The sequence below is a fragment of the Dermacentor andersoni genome, chromosome 8 (genome assembly GCF_023375885.2).
Source record: "Dermacentor andersoni chromosome 8, qqDerAnde1_hic_scaffold, whole genome shotgun sequence".
Lineage (NCBI taxonomy): Eukaryota > Metazoa > Arthropoda > Arachnida > Ixodida > Ixodidae > Dermacentor > Dermacentor andersoni.
Genome location: NC_092821.1, coordinates 19,230,400 through 19,246,345, shown reverse-complemented (window position 1 = coordinate 19,246,345; position 15,946 = coordinate 19,230,400). Strand labels below are relative to the sequence as shown.

The 15,946-nt window shown below is 49.1% G+C and overlaps 1 protein-coding gene across 2 annotated transcripts in view; it reads right to left on the bottom strand.

The window, feature by feature from the left end:
- Nucleotides 1-15,946, bottom strand: part of dachs (unconventional myosin-IXb-like dachs) — a 205,287-nt gene that overhangs the window by 175,326 nt on the left and 14,015 nt on the right. The window contains exon 2 of one of the 2 annotated variants that reach the window (XM_050174498.3): nucleotides 3,967-4,002. The exons of the other annotated variant lie outside the window; for it this stretch is intronic. Coding sequence (XP_050030455.2) covers nucleotides 3,967-4,002 — 36 coding nt within the window. The remainder of the gene's footprint in view (nucleotides 1-3,966; nucleotides 4,003-15,946) is intronic. 2 annotated transcript variants of the gene reach the window in all.

Below are 15,946 nucleotides of genomic sequence, written 5' to 3'. Positions count from 1 at the left end.
GTTGCCGGTTAGAGTCATCACTGAGCGCACCACTCTTAGCCGCGGGACACTCGCACAGAGACGGGCTTGATACGGGCATCGCGAGGGACCCCGCCGACAGCTCGTAACATTCCGTCAAACTGTGCCCCGGAGAGTCCAAAACGAAATATGAGCGAAGGGACAAGAGACGCGCGCAATGGCACGAACCCGAAGATCCGTTGGCATTCGTGAAGCCTTCTGCCGCAATGTGTGCTGCCGGTGTGGTCGAAGGTGTACATAAACAAGCCGTTTCTCGAAACTAATACGCAGCGTCAAGAACAATGGCGGACATTTTCGTTTCTTCTACTTTATAACTCGCCCCCCCCCCAACCCACTACCCCCCTTTCCTCATTTTATACCCCTTATTTCAACGCGCAGAAACCAGCTGGCGCTTGCATTATATAGCTAACCTTTCTGAGTCTGCCTCTCCAAATTTTAAGATATAGCGAGAGAAAATAAAGAATTATCGCAATTGATGCTTTCTCAAATTACAAGAGTGCACAACAGTGGAGGACGGGGTTAGTATGGACGAATTTCTTTCTTCTTGGAAAGTGACGACTCTGTTAACGTTAGATGTCAGCTTCTTTATTTAACGATCTTGCTTTGTCTGTGTCCTGCCGAAGACTGTACATTCTTGCTTGTTTCATTTCTTCGTAAATGACTGCTCCCAATTTGCGAGTGATTTGGGCGACGTCTAATGCAAGGTTTTCGTCTGCTCGATTCTACATCCCCTTCTTGCAATCCGCAGCTCATAATTGCCTGATGCAGCTCATCTCCTGGGCGTACCACCGGTCGGATCACACTACATGCATGAGCGCGAAAAGGAAAATAATTAGAATATAGTCGTTGCTTCATTGCAGCCCTGCTTCAAAGCTGTAAGCTCTCTTTTGAGCCAATGTAGCACTTTCCTTAACTCGGCGCTTTGTGGTTGCGCAGAGGCCGAGTACGTACTTGTCGCCATTATTTACGTTATCGCGATTAATGAGCACCCAATACAAGGTTTGGAATAGATGACAGGTCTTATACAAGCGGCTTCGTCGATCCAATCCTTTTCGCTGCCAACGGTCTTCCCTCATGTTCGTGCCTTTTGCTCCTTCAATTCAGAAGTAATTCTCCTCCAAGGACCCAGCTGCCATGCAATTCAAAAAGGGACTACAAAGGCTGATATTTTGGTTGGTTATGCTGTTCCTTACAGGTGGAGTCAGCCAGGAATTCGGAGTCGGCATTTGCTCCACGGGTTACAGCAAGCAGGCCTTCTCGTTGAATCGAACTGCACTGACGTAGATTGCCTTTAAAGGTCACAAGTTCACTGTATGTGTTAGGCTGAAAGGTCAAAGCTACATAAATGCTCGAAGTTGTTAACTTTGGAGTGGAATTTGACGAACCCCCAAGCGACCTGGCAAGTTTGAGATCGAGAGTAGAAATGCCGTGTAAACCAAACTTGCCTCACGTGCCGTGGAAGGCAGCAGCGAGGCGACGTAAGCTAGGTATGCGAGTAGAATGCGGGAGACCGCCTTTCGCGCTATCCCAAGTCCTCCCAGGGACACTGCACATACTGCAACAGAACATTGCGTGTAGAAAGCCGGTAATTTGCAAGTTACCAAGCAAGGTGTTCGCTTCGAGATTAAAGAAGGCCGTCGGGACCAAATGAAGTGCTCAAGGTAGCCAGTTTCTTTGCATTCTCTTTATAACGGGAAAAGAGCTAGCCCAAATTTGAGCCCCCGATTCAGCAGTCCAGGCTGATCCTGATCGTATTCTATAAGTTAGAGTGGCTTCCACGCTGGTAATTCTCTCCACAACACAGAACTCGTGCCGGTGGTCAAGGCAACCGAAAGTGGCAGCCTTCCCGCTCGCCTGCAAAAAATTACGGCAATTCTGGGCATATATAGGGAGTTGCGCATCTCGTGCAAGGAGACCGGACTACGTCCACGTACATACTACGTCCGACGTCGCGTGTCGAACACGGAGGAGCCAAGTGGTCGCGCCAGCGAAGACTTGGACCGCGGCACGCACACGAAACCTGCGCTGCAAAGCGCGCGCGGCGAGCTCCGCGGAAGCGAGCACGGCTCAGACCCATCGACGCTTCTCATCGAAAACGCTGTTCGTAGCGACTGAGACAGGCGACTCGACGTAGCGCAAAGGCGTAAAATGACGTCGTTGCTCACCTTTTATGGTAGACCCACAAAGGGTTCCCAAGTATTGGTAATTAACTGACGGCAAAATGACGTCGGTGATAAAGCAATTTACTCCCCCTTTTTTCCTGCTCGGCTGCGAGTCTTAAGCAAAGCGCAATGAACTCCTGTCACGTCTCCCGCTGTTGTAAACGAAGGACATTCGAGCAACTATTAATGCACAACTGAGGTCACGGATGCGGCTGAATAATACCTGCCAAAGAGAAAAAGACGGGCTTTTAAATCAAAACTGGCGAGCCCTAGCCGGCAGATGAATCCGACCACAAGTGAATTGATATCGGAACAGGCCAGACCACACGGCGGTGCTTATTTACCGCGTGTCTTTGCAATGTCGTCGGCCACGCAGGTGTTGCACCGGACGCGATACCCGCGAAATTAGGTAGACACGTAAGGAACAGTAGTGCGGCAAAACCCGGGGCCAGTACTGAGACGGGAGCAGGTGTGTACGTAGCAAGCCTGTACTGCTCTAGAATAAAAGAGGGTGAGCGACGGGCCGAAACGCTCAAACTAACTGCACGATCGCGGGGAGACACACGTGGCAGCCTTCAATAGAGATAAGTAAATGCAAAGGTGTTGTGATGCATATAGGGCTGCCGTTGCTTAAACAACTAACCTGTACTGCGCAATCATGAGAAAATCTGTACAAGTTTGGCACATTTCTAACTTTTTACAACATTTGGTAACACAGTGCGCCAAAGTTATATTGCGCCTGAAGAACGGCCCATATAGGGCCAACATCGTAAAACGTACGTTCCGCACCCGACTACGTTGGCCCAATGCTGGCGATGCAGCACTAACCGCAACAGGAATTTCTCAACACATTTACAAATAACATATCAAAATCACGCCTTCGTTGCTCAAGAAGCACTTTAGAAGGCCGGTCATATTGCGTACCATAATTAGGAAAGAGAGTGAACGTAAATGGCCAGACCAGTCGGTATGATATTGCAAGTATACTGCACGTCACTTCCTTTCTGGGAGTATACTGGCCTACGTTATGTTTCATACAGTGGCATTTTGTGTGTATTATATTTTATGACGCATCATTTTCCCTTGCCTATGCGACGTTCTGCGGCTATTTCGGCTACTTCCTCTCTTTACGCACTCTTGGAGCAGAACGTCATGAATTGCTTAACTTCGCCCCGGTGCTGCAAAACGCGCTACGGGAAGACTCGTATACGAAGAAAAATGAAATACGTATTTTTCTTACAAGAAAGTCTGGAATAAATATTTCACTTTAATTTCAGCAACAACGAGTAAAGCTTATTGGACCCGAAACAAAATATCACAGGAATTTCTTAAGGCGAGTCTTTAATTGCATATAGGAAAACCCACTCCGGAGCCGAGGTTTCCACGACGAAGACGGATCCCTTGTCGAAACGTATGCTCCGCCCATTATAAAAGCTAATCAGATGAAGCTTAGGTAAGGAACCATACCTGGGACAATTGCCGAGCAAGCGCGTGCGCTGTGCTACGCTTTAGGAAAGTTCGTAGGTTACCGCAGGTCTGTACACGTGATGGCTGCAACGCCCGAACCCCACAGAGCTTTTACCTCAACGACCTGCGCTCTCTAACACCTGGGCTAGCTCCGATGCTTCTTCGTGGACTGACTGACACACAGTTTATGGAGACGAAAGGTCACCGGCGCGCACAGCCAATACGCATAGGAGACAGCGCATGACAAGAAACGTGGTCTCCCTTGCTGAAAGGATCACTACATACGCGAAAAAGAAAGTGGAAAAACTTGTCAGCTTACTTGTCGCCGTGGCTTTGTTACTGGAAGTGGCGGCCACTATAACGAGAAGGCGGAAGATACAAGAATCAGCGATTTGATTCACTTACGCTTGAAAATATTTGGCAGTTCTAAGTTCCTTAAGCTTTTATACGATTGGACTCATTTCCACAAAATGAAAGCGACAGAACCTGCCATATATTCACTGTTATAGCACTTCCCTTACTGTAGTTTGTGAGCCCACAGCTTGCCGAATACTGGTACTATCTAAATACACCTCGCAAATTTAACAAGATCGCTAGCGTAATTGTGGTGCGTAACACTGGAAAAAGATAGCGGAACACCCAGTCAGTAACCCATACGGACATTTTTCGTGCAAAACATTGACGTTGCAGTACAATAACAATCATGCACAGTTTTTCCCTTTGACTGATTTTCGAGCAGAGAAATTTACTGAGGGCAATGAAAAGAAAAAAATTACGCGGCATCGTGCGGTCTAACCGAGCGAGACACGCCAATATGTGACAGGTTGGTGTTGGAAAAATTATGCACGTTTGCAATACTAGCCACCACGTACAGTTAGCGGCTAGGATAATTACTGCCGCAGAAGCCGCATGCGCATGCAACGACGACATGATAGCGATGCAACCAAATGGCGTATCTGCGCAGCCTGCCTAATCTCAAGAAAAGTCAGAAGAGCTAAACTGAAGGCCTCTACCAGAGATATGGGACGTAGTGGTTTGGACGTGTGATTCCGGCGGAGGATATTGGGCCGTCAAGGCCGTCTCGAAAGTTGCAACAGCAGCGACGCGCAATGAAGGCCACAGAAAAAGCGTTGAGCGCTGCGCTGCGCCGCTCGAAATCATGCAATAATATCGCACGTGTTGGGATCTATGCGAATCGAAGCTCTCGTGAAGCGGTTGACGAAATGCTAAACAACTAAACGCGATGCGTACAACTGCGCTACCTTTCACCATACATGCAACGTCTACTCTCGTACACTGCCTACCCACCGCACAGGCACCAATTTTATTGCCACGCCAAGTTCACGCGCCACACCCTCACAAGCTACGCAGGAACGCGCTTAGCAAGGAACGCACGTCATGTCACGAGGACGTAAGCGATGTTGGCTGTTTGTCGGGGGAAGAATTATGGCGAGAAGTGTATGGATAGCAAAGTAACGACGCGATGGACGGCGGTACGGTTGGCGACACGGTGAGCAATTAATTTAACACCCTTGAGGGTGTTCAAACAGGCGTTTTTTTTTTCACTTTAAACCTTTAATTATACACAATTTACTCAATACACAATCTACTTTGGTTCTGTCTTTCTAGGTTTCTCGAAAACTAGCTATTAATCACGACATGTTAATAAAAAAATTGTAAGCCGTTAATCTTTTTGAGAAACTACTATACTAACAAAAAACTAAGAGCTTATTTATCGGGCAAGTTTTCAGACACCAAAACAATTAATCAGGGGGTGCCACAGGCCTCCATTTTCGGACCAACATTCTCTACATAAATGACCTTCCGCAACACGCTTCACCTTCACAGTGCATGTTATTTGCTGACGACACAACCATCTCAGACTCAGATATGGCAACACGTATTAGTGCCACTTAACATCTGTTCAGTACATACAAAAGCAAGCTCTGCGCATTACTTCTAACTTTAGTCGAGATAATAATAATATCATACGCATGGAGAATAAATTGCTGACAACTACTGATTTATTCGCACTCTACTTAATTAATGTGCTTTTAAGATTGATCAATAAAGATCTCACAGACAATTTTATTTCCTTAGATTCCTTGAAGAATATTAACTTTATTCTTTGCTACTCGTTTCCCTCACAGAAATAATTTCTTGCTGCCTAAAGCTCTTACTAATTACGATAAAATGACAGCATCATTCTGCGCTATTAGAATGTGGAATTCACTGCCCCACCCCATCAAAACGTCATGTCCTACTGCAATAAAAGAACACTTAAAACCCATCTTTTTAAGTAATTCTGTTATGATTTATTTATTATATTTACTTTGTTCTCTTGTTTGTTTCTTTCTTTCTTCTTTCTAATTTATCCTTGTAATTTTTTACGTGATAACGATGCACTGTTACTGTTCATGTTAACTTTATATACATATTTTCAATGTTAGTATGAATTTGTATTTCTCTATGAAATATTTATGCCATGACAACACAGATTTATGTATATATGAACCTTCTTTGTTTTTGTACCCGTTTCTTCTGTTGGCTTGGCTAATTCTATATTTATCTGCTAATTTCGTAATTTGTATCAAATAATCATGTACAGAGGGTCCCGGTACGGTCTTGTGACCTTGGGACCCTCTTCTGCATATTCTTGTAATCACGCTTTGAACAAATAAATAAGTGTTTGATTTGATTTGAACACCCCACAGGAAGGCTGTGTTCGAAAAAAATCGAAATGCAATAAAAGAAATTGCTCCCTCAGATACAGAAGGTGTTCGCACGTTCGCTACCGCTGAAAAATGTGCTTGCAGCTATAAGAACGTTAGGTTTTAAGCGTAACGAACGCATTTTCTTTGATGCAAGATCTCACTTTGTGCAAGGTTTCTTACGAATCGAAAACAGTTAAGGTTTCTAGATAATTTATGCCTATACATATCAATATTTGAAGAGCTGTAACGTGGATTCTGTGTGGCACAGTGGTTAGGGTGTCTGGCTTGCACGTGAAGCTCCTGGGATCTAATCCACCCCCGTGCGTTGCTTTCTTACCAGTTTAAGCATTAATCGTTTGTCATTTGATGCCGTTTGTGTAGTTATGCCGTTGTGTAGTATGACAAGCAGAGGGCGACATTTTTTCCTTCATTTCGCTTCTACTTGAACCAAACATTCTTCCTCAAGGTTGTTAATCAAATAAGGGTGCTTCTTAACATGCCAAGAGTGCTCGACCGGCGACCAATTGAATTACACCATAAGGCGTTGGAATTTCCAGTGCGCATTATTCTCTCGTTTCACTGCCGTGCACGAATGGGCGCGTGTGCTCCCTCGCTGCGCCACAACCGTCGTCGTCGAGTCCGCCTCGAGTTCGACCGGCGCCGGAAGCGAATCCAAACACGTGTCGTCGGTTTGCTCTGTCTGCCGAATTTCACACTCGCCACGTGTGATCCTTTTATGCGCGACAATCGTCCGGCAGAGCGTCTGCAACTGCGGCAACGCGTGCGTATGCACTCCTCCGACCAGTAGTGAGAGGCACACGCCTTTGTGTTGGGTGTGGAAGGTAGCGAAAACCTGGACTGCGCAGGCGGCCACGCTTGGGTAAAGGGCGCGTGTCATACGGCTTGCATCGAGGGTCGTTGGCGTATTGGAGCAAGGACCGGGCTTGATTGTAATGAGAGTTTTAGCAGAGCGTTACTTACGCTCCGCTCCGCTAACGTGTCGCGCGTGCCGCTGGCTGCATGAACTGCGTTGATTGCGTTTTTATGACAAGCGCGCCTTCCAGAGACGCCAGCTGCGAGCCCGCAGCGCAGCTGTAAAACGACAAGGCAACCAGTAGACGGGCCCTATAAAGAAAGCTCCGCTCAATCGGTCTCGTAGCAGAACGTAGGCAGCGGTCTACGTCCCGCTGCCGGTGTGAGCGCTTGCGTACACGCACTTTGGTACCCGCTGGACAGCAACTTGGGACGCACTGGTCTGAGCGGAGCGTACCTTAAGCGCTCTGTCTGCTAAAGCTCGCTATACATTGTAACACACTGCTCATCGGCAGACGAAGGACAGAAAGAATGAGCAGACACAATCCCGGTAGAATGTGTATACATATATTGTCGCGAAGTAAGCTGCCCACTACGAGTCCCGATCGCTACAAGTCAGCTGCCCACTGCAGGCACCGGTCGCCATAGAGAAGACGACGAAAGGCGCAGTTGTACCCCGGGGGTTTTTTTGGGCGTCGGCCATCATTAAAGGAAGGCTGTTCTGTTTCGGCGAGCCCGTCTTAGTTACCTTCGTGACATTTTACTGGTGGAGGTGCTGGGCACACGCTACACATTGCCGGAGACGCAGTGTACAACTGACACGGCTCCTGTGAGTAGTCCGGGAGAGATTACCCCTGTGCCCGTACGTACCAGCCGCCGTCTGCAAGGGCTCCAACCTGCGCACGGTCTTTTGCCAGAGCGTACCCGGACAATGAACCCGAGTCCACCGCCTTTTGCTGTGGCTGTTGTGCCAGCGCAGTTCATCATCAACCAGCCGCAGGCGCCGATTGTATTCCACGGAGATGCTACTGAAGACGTGGAAGATTGGCTAGACCATGGCGAGCTGGTGGCCGAATACAACGGATGGAACGAAGACCACAGGCTGCGCAATGTGTACTTCGCGCTCCAAGACTCTGCGAGGACGTGGTTTCATAACCATGAAACGGCATTGTACTCGTGGCACAAATTTCCACGACAGCTGAGCGCCACGTATACCCCAACACGGACAGGAAAGAGAGAGCGGAGTTGGCAATACAGGCAAGATTCCAAGCCCCGAACGAGAGCGTCAACACGTAGACTGAAGACATGGTTCGGCTTTTCAGACGTGCGGATGCCTCAATGGCCGAAGACAAGAAGGTCCGATATCTGATGCGGGGCGTGAAGCAAGACATTTTGCTGGGTTTATTCGAAATTCACCCACTACACTTGCGGACTTCCTTGCTGAAGCGACAGCAATGGAAAGGGCCCTTCGACAGCGTGCCAGACAATACGACCGCAACGTAAAGGAACTTTCGAACAGCCCCCCTACCATGGCTTCGGGAAACCACCTCGAGGACTTGCGTGAAATGATCAGGGCTGTGGTACGAGAAGAACTCCAGAAACTGCAGGTGACCGACGCGCCGACAGCACCGATTTCCGTGGCAGAGATAGTGCGCGACGAGATAAGGTAAGTCATCCAAGCTAGAGAACGTTACAAGGTACCACAACGGCCGGGAGCCAGTCTGAATGACTTATGCGGACGTGGTACGACGACCGTCGCTGTACGGCCCTTCCAACGTCATTCGCCCCACCGAAAAAAACGGAAGTAGCACTCAGGCGTCGCAGTCCTCAGTCCATCGAGAAGTCGCGGCCCCGGAAAAGCGACATCTGGCGGGCTCCTGACCTCAGGCCCCTATGCTTTCATTGCGGAGAGGCTGGTCACCTCTACAGGATGTGTCCCTATCGGCTCGTGGGTCTCCGTGGGTTCCTTCCACGTGCTCCTCGTCCACGACCTGGTGAGCGCCCTGTGGCTATAGAGAACTTCATCGCGCGTCCTGGTAATTCATGCGAGCAGTGAAGGCACGAGCTCCGTTCTTCATCGCCCGATCGATACCGATCGCTGTTAGATACGGGACCTTTTCCTGAGCCTCCTTCGAGTTTACCAGACCACATCGAATCGCGCCACAGCGAATTAAGGAGCGCAGAAGCACGTATACCACATTCCCGAGGCGCGGCACGTGCAAACGAGTTGGCGTCCCCCACCTCGTGTGCCGCAGGTGGAGCTATTCACTGCTTGACTCTTCTCGAAAGTGAAGCGAGAGCCTGGCACTTTTCCAGGTAAAGTGGGTCCCGAAGCAAGACGGCTGTAATGCACCGTGAAACCCTGGCAGCATCGCCCCCATCCGCCTATTGTGACGGCGCATTGCAAGCCGGGAAGGCAATACCGCAGAGAGAAGTAAGCACTCGGACAACTGGGGCCCAAGGAGCGACCCTGTGCGCCGGGTGTGACACAATCGCACGGGCGCCTACCATTGGCCGAAAATGACGACACCTGAGCGGGCTCGCCGATTGGCCGAAAATGGCGTCACCTGAGCGGGCTCGCCCACTGGCCGAACGTGACTTGTCTTCGAGACACCGAAGGGCTTAAAAGCCAGAGACCGGGAGCAGCAAGAGAGCATTCCTTCATTGATCTCTCTCGAGCTTCTTGCCATGGGCGGCAGCGTCCGAGTTGCTGCCGGCCCGTAATGACTTTAAGACTGTTAATTGACTCCCACTGTACATAATGTAAATAAACCTCCAGTTTTTCATCCCGACGTCCTCCTTAACTCTTACATCGCCCAGTCCCGTGTTTACTCGAGACGCTCGTAGGCATCGTTCGCCCAGCCCAACAAACCCGGAAAACTAAGTCAAGCGACCTCCGGAGGTGAGGCCACTGATGCCGGGCGCATCTAATATCCTCCATCACGAGGACAACGACGACAACGAACCGAAGTTCAGGCGCAATCCGGCGATCAACGACGAGTTGTAACGTCGGACATACTAATTACCATAGACAACGAATAAGTGACCGCTTTAATTGGCACTGGTGCTGACAGCTCGGTTATGAGCAGAAAGCTTGCGTCAAAGTTAAAGAAAGTTTTTTACCCAGTGGACTGGCGCATGTCCATACTGCCTGAGGTCATATACTAATTCCAGTGGGCAGATGCACCACTGGAGTAAATATTCGTGGATTTACGTACGTCGGGGTCTTCATCATTCTGCCCAGTTGCTCGAGGGACTCGGTACTCGGCATGGACTTTCTACAGGCGAATGGAGCCATAATCAACCTGGAAAAATCGAGTGTGACGTTCTCTACGACGAAACACTTAGCAAGCGGCGCTGGCAACGAGAACCAAACCAAAAAGCCTTGCGCATTGTCGATGACAGCATAATGGTAGCGCCAAGAAGCAGCCTATATATATTGACCCTGGCAACGTGCGACGCATTCGACGGCTATGAGGGCATCGCCGAGGCAAACCTTCCGTTATTGCTTGAGCGGAACATCTGCAATGCATGGGGCCTCCTCCAGCTTCAGAACGGATACTCATTAGTCCAGCTGACCAACTTCAGCAACGAATATCGGCACTTACCGCAAGGCACAGTCGTTGCTTTCCTCCATGAAATTGGTGCCGTCACGGATGTCGCCTCGCTCGGAACAGCTTCGCCTAATTCATTGGAAGCGGTCAACCTGAGCGATCGCATTCAGATTAACTCCGGCTTATCGGAAGGGCAGAAACAGCAACTACTCGACCTTGTCAATGATTTCTCTGCCTGCTTCTTTACCGAGTCTAAAGTACGGCCCACCTCCGTTGCGAAACATCATATTCCTACGGACGAGTCAGCACGCCCCGTTCGTCAACATCCGTATCGCGTTTCGCATACGCGAAGAGAGGTGATTATGCGCCAGGTTCAATACATGATCAATGATGACGTAATTCAGCCGTCCATAAGTACATGGGCGTCTCCCGTCGTGTTGATTAAAAAAAAAGGGCAATACACTACGTTTCTGTGTAGACTATCGACGTTTTAACCGTGTCACCAAACGCGACGTTTATCCCCTGCCACGGATCGATGACGCTCTGGACCGTCTACGCCACGCCCAATTTTTACCTCTTTGGATCTTAAGTCAGGGTAATGGTAGATCGAAGTAGATGAGCGCGACCGCGAAAAAACAGCATTTGTGACGCCTGATAGATTATATGAATTTAAAGTCCTCCCATTCGGCCTGTGTTCCGCACCTGCCACATCTCAGCGGATGACGGACACTGTTTTCTTCTGGACTGAAATGGCAGACGTGCTTAGTCTACTTAGACGACGTTGTGGTGTTTTCGAGGACGTTTGATGAACAACTAGAACGACTCAAGCACGTACTCATCGCCATCAGTAAAGCAAATCTGACTATCAAGCCTGAGAAATGTCATTTTGGCTTTCAGGAGCTTAAGTTTCTCGGACACGTAGTCAGCCCCGCGGTGTTCGGCCAGACCACGAGAAGCTAGCTGACGTCGCAGAGTTCCCGCGTCCATTTGACAAGAAGGTAGTTAACGCTTCTTAGGTCTCTGCGCTTACTATCGTCGTTTTGTCGAAGGATTTTCAAGGATCGCTGAACCATTAACGCGATTAACACGTCAAGATGTACCCTTCGAGTGGACGCACAAGAAACAAGCAGCATTTACAGAATTGCGGAAGCGGCTGCAAACAGCCCCCGCACTCGCGCATTTCGACGACAAGGCTGAAACAGAAATTCACACTGACGCCAGCAACGTGGGGCTCGGTGCCATACTCGTCCAGTGGCAAGACGGCCTACACGAGCCGTAGTCTGACAACTATTCCGCGACTGAAAAGGGGTGTCTTGCCGTCGTTTGGGCGATCGGCAAGTTCCGACTCTGCCAGTAAGGCCGACCTTTTCGAGTAGTGACCACCAATCACTGTGCTGGCTAGCAAATCATAGGGACCCTTCAGGCCGCCTCGCTCGTTGGAGCCTCCGCCTTCAGGAGTACGACGTCACAGTGGTTTATCGATCTGGACAAAAGCACCGCGATGCCGACTGCCTCCCACGTGCACCTGTACCTTTGAAGACAAGTGATTTAGAGCAAGACTTCCCGTTTCTTGGTGTAGACGTTGTCGAGATGGCCGACCTCCAACGTGCAGACAGTACATCGCTTCCCCTCATCCTATACCTCCAGGGAGCCGACGTCGTTGTCCCACGACCGATGTCACGAGGACAGACTTCTTGCTGCCTCCCGAACAACATTCTCTACAAAAAGAACTTCGAAAACAGCCAACAAACGTTCCTTCTCGTCGTCCCAGTTTCACTGCGCGAAAAAGTGTTGCAAGTGTGTCATGATGACCCATGTGCCGGACCCCTAGGCTTCGCCAGTACGTTAGCGCGCATACGCCAGAAGTATTACACGCCACAGCTGTTTTCTTCCGTTCAGTGCCACGTGAAGAGCTACTGTGAATCAGCGGTGCAAGGTTTCACCTTTGAAACCTGCTGGTCTTCTACAACCACTGGACCCTCCTCCACCACTGTTTCAACAGGTTGGAATAGGTCTTCTCGACCCATTCCCTACGTCGTCAGCAGGCAACAAATGGATAGTTGTCGCAACGGACTACCTAACGTGGTACGCAGAAACAAGAGCTATACAGCGCGGAACATCTACAGAAGTCGCCATGTTCTTTGTCCATGACATCGTATTACGTCACGGGGCCCCTTCCGTCTTAATAACCGATCGAGGGACTGCATTTACTGCTGACTTAAAACAGTAGATCGTCACACTGACCCACACCAACCATCGCAAAACTACGCCCTATCACCCACAAACTAACGGACTCACGGAGCGCCTCAATGGGACTATCGCCGGTATGATCTCGAAGTACGTTGACGTAGAGCACAAGTTATGCGACCACGTTTTACCGTACGCGATATTCGCATACAATACGGCTGTTCAGGAAACCACCTGATTCACACCATTTGAACTAGTTTATGGGCGCTGCGTAACAACACCTTTAGACGTCATGCTCCCGGTCGACAACGAAAAAAGAAGCAACAATGCTGACGACATCGTCCAGAAGGCCGAATAAGCTCGAAAGCTTGCTCGCAACCGCATCCGCCTCCCGCAGAGTACTGACACCCGCCATTACAACAGTGGCCAAAGGAATATCCAGTACGAACCCGGCGTGTGGGTCTGGACACCCATACGCGTCATCAGGGGCTGTCGGAAAAATTACTGAATAGATACTTTGGCCCGTACAAGATCGTCAGGCGACTCAGCGACCTGAACTACGAGGTAGTCCCTCAGAGTACTACTATGAGCTCGAGCAGACGACGGCCACGAGCCGAGATTGTCGACGTAGTACGGATCAAACCGTACTACACCCGCGAAGACGTGTCCGTCTCCCGCGCCCTCTGTCGCAGTCAGCTGCCCACTACACGCACCGATCGCCAGAGAGAAGATGACGAAGGGCGCAGTTGTGGCCCCGGGGTTTTTTTGGTGTCGGCCATCATTAAAAGAAGGCTGTTCTGTTTCGTCGAGCCCGTGTTAGTTATGTTCGTGACCACATCTATATATATATAAATATAAATATGTATATATATATATATATATATATATATATATATATATATATATATATATATATATATATATATATATATACTGACTGTTCTGTTTTTGTACAGTTTTGCACCTTGGCAACGAGACACTAAAGCGCAAGTTGGAAGCCCGCGCTTCTGCCGTCGATTCAATTCTTGCAGCGCCTAGTCCGCTTGTGCGCCGTTCCTCGATGGTCCGGGAGTCGCGCGTTACCACAGCCAGCCACGAGGAGAAGCCGACTGCGGCTTTGCCGGGCAGGGGGCGCTATTCACACGCGACGCGTAAGGTTATTCTTTAGCGACGCGCCTCGTTCGTTACGCAACAACCTCTCCCTCCGAGAGAGACACGCACGCGCGTCGTCTACCGTACCATCCTCCGTCCTCGCTTCCCCGAGCGCGGTTGTGCGTGTGTTACGCTCGAGCGATGTAGCGCGAACTGGCAGTCATAATCGAGCCGCTATGTGTGTACACACGGCTTAACGCCCCCAGGTGTCTGCACTGCTGGCCGACCGAGAGAAAGAAGGGACGCTCAAGTGGATTGCTCGTCTCTAATGGAGCGAGAAGGCTGACGAGCCATCTCGGGTGTAGTAGGCGTGGTATTCGAGGCTATTGCACTACAGCCATGTCAGGTGTCCGCAACGCCGATGAGAAATGTATACTGGGTGTTCGACGTAAAAGAACATTCATCATCATCATCATCAGCCTGGTTATGCCCACTGCAGGGCAAAGGCCTCTCCCATACTTCTCTAACTACCCCGGTCATGTACTAATTGTGACCATGTTGTCCCTGCAAACTTCTTAATCTCACCCGCCCACCTAACTTTCTGCCGCCCTCTGCTACGCTTTCCTTCCCTTGGAATCCATTCCGTAACTCTTAATGACCATGGGTTATCTTCCCTCCTCATTACGTTTCCTGCCCATGCCCATTTCTTTTTCTTGATTTCAACTAAGATATCATTAACTCGCGTTTGTTCCCTCACCCAATCTGCTCTTTTCTTATCCCTTAACGTTACACCTATCATTCTTCTTTCCATAGCTCGTTGCGTCGTCCTCAATTTAAGTAGAACCCTTTTTGTAAGCCTCCAGGTTTCTGCCCCGTACGTGAGTACTGGTAAGACACAGCTGTTATAAACTTTTCTCTTGAGGGATAATGGCACCCTGCTGTTCATGATCTGAGAATGCCTGCCAAACGCACCCCATCCCATTCTTATTCTTCTGATTATTTCAGTCTCATGATCCGGATCCGCAGTCACTACCTGTCCTAAGTAGATGTATTCCCTTACCACTTCCAGTGCCTCACTACCTATTGTAAACTGCTGTTCCCTTCCGAGACTGTTAAACATTACTTTAGGTTTCTGCAGATTAATTTTTAGACCCACCCTTCGGCTTTGTCTCTCCAGGTCAGTGAGCATGCATTGCAGTTGGTCCCCTGAGTTACTAAGCAAGGCAATATCATCAGCGAATCGCAAGTTACTAAGGTATTCTCCATTAACTCTTATCCCCAATTCTTCCCAATCTAGGTCTCTTAATACCTCCTGTAAACACGCTGTGAATAGCATCGGAGAGATCGTATCTCCCTGTCTGACGCCTTTCTTTATTGGGATTTTGTTGCTTTCTTTATGGAGGACTACGGTGGCTGTGGAGCCGCTACAGATATCTTTCAGTATTTTTACATACGGCTCGTCTACACCCTGACTCCGCAATGCCTCCATGACTGCCGAGGTTTCGACAGAATCAAACGCTTTCTCGTAATCAATGAAAGCTATTTATAAAGGTTGGTTATATTCCGCACATTTTTCTATCACCTGATTGATAGTGTGAATATGGTCTAGCTATTGTTGAGTAGCCTTTACGGAATCCTGCCTGGTCCTTTGGTTGACGGAAGCCTAAGGTGTTCCTGATTCTATTTGCAATTACCTTAGTAAATACTTTGTAGGCAACGGACAGTAAACTGATCGGTCTATAATTTTTCAAGTTTTGGCATCCCCTTTCTTATGGATTAGGATTATGTTAGCGTTTTTCCAAGATTCCGGTACGCTCGAAGTCCTGAGGCATTGCGTATACAGGGTTGCCAGTTTCTCTAGAACAATCTGCCCACCATCCTTCAACAAATCTGCTGTTACCTGATCCTGCCCAGCTGCCTTCCCCCTTTGCATAGCTCC